This window comes from Montipora foliosa, chromosome 4 (genome assembly GCF_036669935.1).
Source record: "Montipora foliosa isolate CH-2021 chromosome 4, ASM3666993v2, whole genome shotgun sequence".
Taxonomy (NCBI): Eukaryota; Metazoa; Cnidaria; class Anthozoa; order Scleractinia; family Acroporidae; genus Montipora; species Montipora foliosa.
In genome coordinates, this window is record NC_090872.1 from 27,614,504 (window position 1) to 27,624,503 (window position 10,000).

Consider the following 10,000-nt stretch of genomic DNA (forward strand, 5'->3'; position numbering starts at 1 on the left):
TCTAGAAGCTTCGCGAGAGTTCGTAGCTTGTTTATTTTTAGGTTTGTACGTAAGCGTTTCTAAATCGGTGTGTTTGTAATCTTTCTATAATTAGATTGATTACTATTTCAGAAAGTTCTAGAAGTTTATTGTCAGAGTATACAAGTAGACGAGTCCAAGCGGAGTGTTTTTTTTAACTAGTTTTTCACAAGCAAAGAGAGTTGATGTTGGCCGTGTCTAGTCAAGTGTGACAGAAGCTGTGTTTACTCAAGTTGGCGGAGGCCGTGTAAGTTTGTCGAGTACGAGTTATTTAGAGTTTTACTTCGTGGAAACTACGTTCATTTTTGGAATAAATCTTCTTGTTGTTGTTCCGACAACCCTGCGTTCAGTTTAGTTTGCAAGCTACCTTTCCTCAAAACATTCGAACTCGTAACAACGCTAAAAAGTATTAAGCGGCATAGGAACGAATCGGTCAGGGAATAGAAAATATTGCCAAGTTACAAGCAAAGTTCCAAAGTATGTCACTGGTGATCATGAGTTGAGATTATCTGTGAGCCCAAAATGCAAAATGCGAATGTGATGAAAGAGTTTCGAAAGTGAAAAATGTCAGAAGTATTACTCAAACCTATAACCATGCAAAAGTGTGTACTCTGACTGCAATCAAGAAAAATAATGTTGATCGACATTTTCTTTTTCTGAGAAGTAAAGAGAATCTTAAAGACGCCATATTGAAAATCCAACAACGCGATTTCCATGGGAAAGCAAATCAAATATGTACCGGAAAACGCGTTATGATAATCTTTGTCTTCCTTCTAATTACTTGTTTTGAAATGTGGAGTAGATTGTACTTTTCAGTAGTGTCATTGTAATAACAACCATCGCATGGATATCATCTACAAGCATAACAGTTTATGTACTGAATACTTGTACGATGTTCAGAAACGGTCTCTAATTCATTTGAAGACAATATTATGCGCCCTGAATTGAAACAGTCAGGTGTGGAAAGTTATTCAACGGCCCCAATAAGGTTAATATCGAAACTTATAATCAGGTCGTATTATGAGATGTTTCTTTACACCAACGATAAGGATTTATTCGAACGCCGTGTCCAGACGGAATCGTGAACCAAGTAGAATACCAATGAAAAAGCTTAAGCGACTGTCGAAGAAGAATCGAAGCTGAAAGCGTTTGTCTTCCGTAAAAATCGGAAAAATACACCAGTATCATCTAAAATTCATCGCTATGTTAGATTTAAATCGAAGGGACATCGAAGAAGATTTAAGAGATGCGGAAAGTTAAAAAATATTCTTTGTTTAAATGTGTTTGCCATCGTCACTTTTCAGGAGTGATAACCATAGAGTTAATTATTGTAAGTTTAAACTAAGTTCCAATATAGAGAAGAACCCCGGTCTAACTCCTCCAAATTCATCTCTTGCTCAGTTTAAGAAACAAAAATAATAATCAAGCAAAATGTTTATTAAAAGCTGAACTTCTTGATACCAAAGCCTTAGATCTTTTAAAAGGTCTCAATGGATGGAAGCTGTAGCGATGACAACGGTTACGGACTGAATCATTGTCATGTGCAAACGTTGTAGTCATCAAAACCGTCCGTTTGGTTATTCGAATTCCCCCTGTTTTGACTATTATTTCTCCACATTAAACCTTTACTATTATTGTTTTGTGGCTAAGAAAACGTAATCGTGACCCCTTTGCATCAAGCATTTTCCTGAGTAGACATCTTCATCGAGAATTATACGAAGCCACACATAGTTGGGAGCAGGTCAATTCTTTGGGCTCATGTGTTCCAGAGAAAGCCGGGAATAGTGAAGGAAAGAGTTTTCACGGAACACAAGAGCCCAAGAAATTGACCTGCTGCCAACAATGCGGCTTCATGTCTCAGTTGGTAGAGCATTGAACCAGCATCGCAGAGGCCGTGGGTTCGAATCACGTCTAAGCCGTTTGAATTTTTCAGGTGTCTATAAGAGCCGACAGTTGCTTAAATTGTGCAGATAAGTGCGAGGATCACTTCAATTTTTCGTCTGTAACCCGCACTTTGCATACACATTTCTTTCCTTCGATAAAGTTATGACGACAACGCACACATACGATCGTTCATTTCCTATCTTTATTGTTCTTTGTATCAATACAGTCATGAGCTTCTTGGCCAAAATTTTACAACATCACCGAAACTCTTAGGTTTGGGTAATATTTTTGTAGTGTGGCCCAGTGGTTAGGGCGCTTGCCTTGAGATCCGGAGATCCCGGGTTCAAGACTCGCTCTGACCATTCGTTGAATTTGATCCTGGTAGTCCCTGGTTCAACTTCCCAGCCGCACTTGTAAATAGCCAACTGGTTTGCCTCCAGCCAGTTGGGATTCTTAACAGTTGTTGTTGTTCTGTTCTGTCGTTTCGTTGTGTTTCATTGGCCCTGAAAAGCCCCTATGGGGAGCGGTCAATTAAGTATGTATTGTATTGTATTGTATTGTTAACCATGGCGTTGTCCTTGCTATACTGCCAATTTCGACCAATGTGCCTTTTCCGTATTCCCTACCATAGTTCAAACAAAAAGAAACAGTTACTCTAGGAGTTGACATTCTCTTCTAATTGTTATGTTATAATAAAAATTATCCGCAACTTATCTGGGACTGCCTGAAGGGTTCACTTGGCTTAGAAGTTGGTTGAGCATTGATTGGACCAGCGTGCGGGAGGTCCGGCCGCACCAACACTCAGTTTCAGGAGAAAGTGTTTCCTTTGCAATTATATCTGCAAATAGGTATACTTTCAGCTCTTCTGGGATAAAGACGATAAATCGAAGGGCCAGTCTCACAACCCTTGTTCATGAATTCTGTGGGACGTTTAATATCCCACACAATATTCGATAAGAGCAGAGGACAGAATTCCCGGTGTTGTGGTCTGGGGAGCCTTTTCTCGAAAGTCCCGAAAAGTAATTTGCTTGTTTTGGAAAGCCAATCTTTTAGCATGTTTTCAAGCGAGCTAAAAGAAACGTGACTGTGAAGTTTGACGACTTAAATCCTCTCTGTTCTCGAGATACAAAGGGAATTGTGACACCCGTAAAGTTTCCGGACTTTCGAGAAACGAGCCCCTGGCCTCAATGTGTCCCCAGTTAGCGGCAGAAGGCGCTAGAACGCCTAGACATGCAAATAAAGATGGTGTAAACAATTTCTCGTGTAAATGTTCGACGGGATTTACTGTAAAACGCTGCGAGACGAGTGAGTGAAAGTTCCTTACAGCAAATTTGAGTGTGATGCAACAATCTTGCAACAATCACGAGTAAAACTGAATCCAATAACTCGCAGTTCTTTCCCGCTCGCATCTCATGCTTCATGCTTTGATCATCATCATCATCTCCACCGTAATTTTTAGGATTAAAAAGCAATTGCTGTCGCGTGCTCTGACTAGTAGAAAGGATAAACGTCTGGCTTGTTCTACTAGGCTTCACGTTTCAGTGTCGTGTTTCGTAAGAGAAAAAAACTTGTGGTTGATATGGTTGAACAACTCTTCAACCAGCTCCAAACTTGGTTGAAGTTATTGAAAAAGATGGCCAGCGTCAGATGTAATTTGTGTTTATTTCAGATATCGATGATTGCTTTAATGTTACTTGCGAGAATGGTGCATCATGCGAAGATGGAATAAGTAACTTTACGTGTTCTTGCCGAGCTGGATATACGGGGGTCCTGTGTGAAAAAGGTAAAGAAAAAACTTGTGACTATTGTTACGACAGCACGACAGAAGTGTTTAAAATTACCATGATGATATGTCTGAAACCAGAACTGAAATTTAACTGGTTGGGAATAGCTCCAGCTGCTCAGACAGTCGTATAATTTGAATTCATTTCAGATATCGATGATTGCTTTAATGTTACCTGCAAGAATGGTGCATCATGCGAAGATGGAACAAGTAACTTTACCTGTTCGTGCCGAGCTGGATATACTGGAGTCCTGTGTGAAACAGGTGCAGGAAAAAGGTCTTCCGTCGCGGTGTCGTAACAATAGTCAATGATAACAATGACTATAATGATAGCAATTATGATATATCCTGAACCAGAACTGAAATTTAAGTTTAGGACGAAGGCGAAGATAAAGGCAAAAGCCAAAGGAGGAAGAAAAAAGACGACCGAAGAGAAAAACTTGAGTTTTTTCGTCTTTCAGATATTGACGACTGCGACGATCACACATGCGCAAACAATGGATCGTGTGTAGATGGTGTGAACAATTACTCGTGCAGCTGCATGGAGGGATATACTGGAGTTCGGTGCGAAATAGGTGAGGCTTGCTTCAGAGAAATAGGGTCCAAAGGACCTATCACTCGTCTGATCTCAAAAATTGATCGATCGATCGATCGATCTTTAGATTGATAGGATTGCTTAGCTCAGTAATTCGTTGATGGATTCCGCGCTATTTAACCATGGGTTAATAGATAACTGTATGAAAGGCTTCTGGATGAATATTCATTAATTTTCTATTGTCAAAAAAATCTCAAGGATTTCAACTTTTGAGACAAATCGACAAACAAATTGAAAGGCCAGTTTCAAAGACCAGATCTTGCAAACTTGTGCTGCTTTTAAAAATCGTTCTGAATGATGTTTTAATAATCGTCCTAAATGATGATCTTTGAGCGTCATATAGCTTACTATTAATTATCCTGTTTGCTTAAAATGTAGACTTTATCGCCGGATTTCGAAATCCACCCAATTTGTTAAATTGAGCGATGATTATAGAAAGCACGACGTGAAACAAATGCCCGGCAAGTTGCCTTTTAGCTCACTAACTAGCTATATGTAGAATGGTTTAGGATACTTGTTACTCTGGCCGAGGGCACGGCGGCCAGAGTTGAGTTTTCGGCCAGTTTTTTTTGCGTTTCCACCACAAATCGGCAAATCCTGCTGACCAAAAGAATCGTGGGCTCTAAGAAGGTGACGTTTATCCTTGTTCGGAGTGAATTCACGCTAAAAAGTATTAAGCCGCACAGGAACGAATCGGTCAGTGAATCGAAAATATTGCCAAGTTGCAAGCAAAGTTCCAAAGTATGTCACTGGTGATCATGAGTTGAGATTATCTGTGAGCGCAAAATGCAAAATGCAAATGTGATGAAAGAGTTTCGAAAGTGAAAAATGTCAGAAGTATTACTCAAACCTATAACCATGCAAAAGTGTGTACTTTGACTGCAACCAAGAAAAATAATGTTGACCGACATTTTTTTTTTCTGAGAAGTAAAGAGAATCTTAAAGACGCCATATTGAAAATCCAACCACGCGAGTTCCATGGGAAAGCAAATCAAGTATGTACCGGAATCCGCATTATGATAATCTTTGTCTTTCTTCTAATTACTTGTTTTGAAATGTGGAGTAGATTGTACTTTTCAGTAGTGTCATTGTAATAACCATCGCATGGATATCATCTACAAGCAGTAAAGTTTATGTACTGAATACTTGTACGATGTTCAGAAACGGTCTCTAATTCATTTGAAGACAATATTATGCTCCCTGAATTGAAACAGTCACATTCAGGTGTGCAAAGTTATTCAACGGCCCCAATAAAGTTATTGTAGAAACTTATAATCAGGTCGTATTATGAGATGTTTCTTTACACCAACGATAAGGATTTATTCGAACGCCGTGTCCAGACGGGATCGTGAACCAAGTAGAATACCAGTAAAAAAGCTTAAGCGACTGTCGAAGAAGAATCGAAGCTGAAAGCGTTTGTCTTTCATAAAAATCGGAAAAATACACCAGTATCATCTAAAATTCATCGCTATGTTAAATTTAAATCGAAGAGCCATAGAAGACGATTTAAAGAGATGCGGAAAGTTAAAAAATATTCTTTGTTTAAATGTGTTTGCCTTCGTCACTTTTCAGGAGTGATAACCATAGAGTTAATTATTGTAAGTTTAAACTAAGTTCCAATGTAGAGAAGAACCCCAGTCCCATTGTTGACCCCAGTAAAAGTCTAGAGCACCTTACAGCCAAGGCAACGTTACAGTATTTGGTCACAATGCACTGAGGAAAACAGTGTGTTGCAATGAGTTGATTTCTTTAATATACCACAACAATGGGGGGATTAACTATCCTAATGATTTGACACAAATAATGGACGGTAATCAGTTATATTAAAGGTTGTCGCAGTTATCATCAATGTTAAGTGTGTTTGACTACCTCTCAAGTTTCTTACAGTGAGAGCTGCTCCGGAAATGTTCATGGTAATAGTGCAGTCGAGGGATGCCATTACGGTCCTTGTTTGGAGGTTTCAAATCGCTTATGGCTCAAAGCTATACCTCATTCATTTAGCAGTAGGATGCATTGTTGCTGGAATCTATTGTTGTAATAATGTTGCTTCAAAATATGTGATTCTCATGGTAGAGATTTGTATGGTAACAGTCACCCTCAAGGGACATCTGTCCTGTTAGAAGTACCGTCTATAAACTGTTTAGTTCAGTATATTCAAAGTTTGTATCAGATCAGTGATAAATTTGACGTAAAAGGAGTACAAATTGCTAAAGTTAATCTTGATATAGCTGGAAACAACACATTTGTCCTTGTACGCAGTGTTGTGCACTGGCACTATATTCATTGTGTCCTGCAGTTACTGTGATTGTAATACATAGCCGCTATTGTGAACATTTGGACTAAATTCTACCATGACTTGTGTATAAACAGGTATCTTACAATCAATGATTTACCTAAATATGTCACCATTTTTAAAATAAAGGTGAAAGTGCATCTTTATGCCAAAAGTACAGGGGTACGTGATGATCTGTGATTCAGCTTTCGTCCCATATACATTTCGAGGATAAATGTATAAAATACATTGCTAAATTGTCGACTTATAATATCCATTTGCTCACGAAAATGACTTTCCGTTTCTTCTGTCAGCATTTCATTGTTTACAAACATTTGTGAGGCTTGTATAATAAATATAGAATGCATAATTTATTATGAACTATTATCTTCAAGGCATTGCAAGCTCTTTTTCCTTGATTAATTTCTATAATATTTACATGTACGAACATGTTTCATCAGGGCTTCGTCAGTCGACTTGAAGTTCTGACTTATTTACTTAAAACCAAACTTTTACAACAAAAAAAGAAAAAAAAAACCTGCAAAGATGATTCAACTTCATCCTAGCATTTCTTAAATAAAACATAGGAATCGGCCAGAGGATAGGCCGAATATGGCCTCTTGTTCAAATGAGAAAGGGACTCAAAGATGTAGCACTGCTTTACTGCAACATATTTATCGTTTTTGTGCAATACGCAGATGTCCCTGCCACTCCACCAACTCCTTCGGACAGAAGTAACTCCAAGAGTATATCTTCAGAGATCACGACGGAGCCCACAATACACGCTGGGGTAGATGACAACCGAAGGGCAAGTGCGTAAACCTCAATTTAGTCAAGTTCTTGCAATGAAAACGTGTTGAGCAAAACGCATAGCATTTATTAAGTCCTACTTTTAACAGATTTCAAAGTACGACGGCATTTTATTTCCCATGCAAAGTCTTTTAACGCGTTTAAATTCTAAACGGCTGCCTGTAACCCAGCACCGCTTGCACTCAAAGGTCATCTTCCCATCAGTAATTAATTATTACACGCTCTTTAGTGACGCGAACTTGGCCTGCCTATGGTAAACCACGTTTCAATCAGATTTGCTCTAGTTGTTTTGCGTTTCAAATAGTTTATACAATATTTTAATATCATTGATTTATCTTAATCAATGCCTTTTATCAACAGGAACTCCTACGAAAGACGACCCTAGCACTAATCTCCCGCTCATCATTGGCCTTTCCTGTGGCGCTTTCGTTCTAGTTGTTATGTTTGCAATCATCGTGTGTTACTGTACACACTCTCACGTGTGTACCGTAGCGCCACCCGATGAACCCTGTTCGAGACATGAAAAGTATGAGATGGCACCGACCATTACAACGGAGAATAACCCTGAATGTAAGGAACAGAAAGGAATATGCAACGAAGGAATGGAGTAGCAAGGCGCTTTTGTAAGCGAACCTGACTCATTGGTGATAATAGTCCTTCCGAGAATGATATTAAGCTTGCAGTGTAGATGTTGTAAAGCCCATGCATACGGGTGACAATAGAGAGCTCTACGCGGGCCAAACCGTGAACTGTCAGCTAAAAGCGGTTGCTTCTTCTTATATCTTAGCTAAAACGTTAAAAAAATGCCGAAAATTTAGCTGATAGACAAGACTCTTGTAGACTAGAACTAACTTTTGAATATACTTAGGAATTGCATGAAGGCGTCTTTACTTGAAAGAGGCTAGGGTTTCAATGGAGTAGTGGCTTTTAGGCTAACGGTTAAATTTCAAGCATTTTTACGGCTAATGGTTAATTTTTTCCCGTTACCGTTAACTGAAATTTAATAATTAATTACTATTGTTTTACATTAAAATATAATAATCAACTGAATTTCCATTGGTGTGGAGCATGGCAAAATCGTGAAAAGTATAGAGAACATTGCTAGAGCTGTCAAAACGTCAAGGCGGCTGTCAAGTCTGTCAAAGTGCGTGGTACGATCCAATTCAAAGTTCAAGACACATCCGCCATTTTCTGCGTTGTGAAATGACAGTACTTTGCCGAATTAGTTCAACGATACGCAAATGGATTTCTTTCCAAGACAATTGAGACCTTTCTTTTTTTCGTTTAACGGTTTTCAGTTTATTCCTTAGCTAACGGTTAAACCTTAAGCTTTCTTCAGTTTTTACGCTTAATGATTAAATTGTTGGCCTTTTACGGCTAACGGTAACCGTTAATCGCCATTCAGACCCTAGCCTCTTGTAATCATTATTACACGAATTACATAGTCGTAAGCGCATTCAATAACTTTTGTATAGATCTTAAACTGTGAAAGTGAAGTCATTCATGATTAAGCCAACTTACATATCATATGCTATTTGAACAAAGCTTGCTGCCAAATATCTTTGTGTTTTGCTCGTTCAGTCGTTTCTTGTTGTTTATTCAGTCTAGGCCACGAGGATATCCTGGTTTTGAAAACTAAACCCCAGGCCTTTGAATTACAACAAAATAATAATCATGAAAAAAATATATTATCTTTTAATTGATTGATTGAATGATAGAAGTTGTCAGTACATTTATATTGGCTGCTGAATCCTTTTCAGAAGAACGAAACTGGTAAATGAGCTTTATAGTGGAAACACATTTTTCTTAGGCCCGTTTCAAACGTCGAACTTTTCATGTGCCGAATCTAATGCAAATGAGAAAATCTATTGTTTTCGCTCATTTGCATTAGATTCGGCGCATGAAAAGTTCGACGTTTGAAACGGGCCTTATAATACCCTTTCACTTTTCGAATATGTTAGTTGGTTAACAACAGACAAAGGGTTATATAATTAGATAACCGATGAGGAAATAACAGTCCAAGAAGCTTTTCCTTTTTGTTCGTATGTATACCAGTTATGCAAACCTTTCTTCTGGAAAATTTGGGAATTTCTTGGTCCAAGACCAAGAACATGATATCGATTTACTCGCCATTACCGAAACGTGGCTCACTGATGATTCTTCGGACGAATTCTACTGTCGTGATATCTGTCCTGAAGGGTATAAGATTGAGCAGTTACCAAGGCATTATGCCGACGGTGGAGGAGTTGCTCTAGTTTACAGGAGATGTTTTAAGGTCAAGAAGGATGTACAAACGATCCACAGGAGTTTTGAACTCATTAATATTCATATTACATCAGCTTGCAATCATAATCTTAGGCTTGTTGTCGTTTACCGAGCTCCACCTAGTCTTGAGAATGTTTTCGGTTAGAATGTTTTTGGAGGAGTTTCGTTCTTTTCTAGAGGGACTTGTTCTAACTACTAGTGCCCTGTTAGTCGCTGGTGACTTTAATTTTCATATCGATGAGCCTAATGATTGTGACGCCCGACGATTCTTACAAGTTCTGGAATCGTTTGATTTGATCCAGCACGTTTCTGAAGTGACTCAAAAGAATGGTTACATACTCGATTTGATTATAACGAGATCTCATGAGAAATT

At 38.6% G+C, this 10,000-nt stretch overlaps 1 protein-coding gene across 5 annotated transcripts in view; it reads left to right on the top strand.

Moving 5' to 3' along the window:
• LOC138000490 (von Willebrand factor D and EGF domain-containing protein-like) overlaps nucleotides 1–9,082 on the top strand; it is a 166,008-nt gene extending 156,926 nt beyond the window's left edge. For 2 of the 5 annotated variants that reach the window (XM_068846946.1, XM_068846950.1), the window contains exons 22-26: nucleotides 3,572–3,685; nucleotides 3,836–3,949; nucleotides 4,147–4,260; nucleotides 7,251–7,364; nucleotides 7,723–9,082. In XM_068846946.1, the coding sequence (XP_068703047.1) occupies nucleotides 3,572–3,685; nucleotides 3,836–3,949; nucleotides 4,147–4,260; nucleotides 7,251–7,364; nucleotides 7,723–7,973 (707 nt within the window). In that variant the 3' untranslated portion in view covers nucleotides 7,974–9,082. The remainder of the gene's footprint in view (nucleotides 1–3,571; nucleotides 3,686–3,835; nucleotides 3,950–4,146; nucleotides 4,261–7,250; nucleotides 7,365–7,722) is intronic. The other 3 variants (XM_068846948.1, XM_068846947.1, XM_068846949.1) reach the window with 3 other exon arrangements.
• The last annotated feature ends 918 nt before the right edge of the window (nucleotides 9,083–10,000 follow it).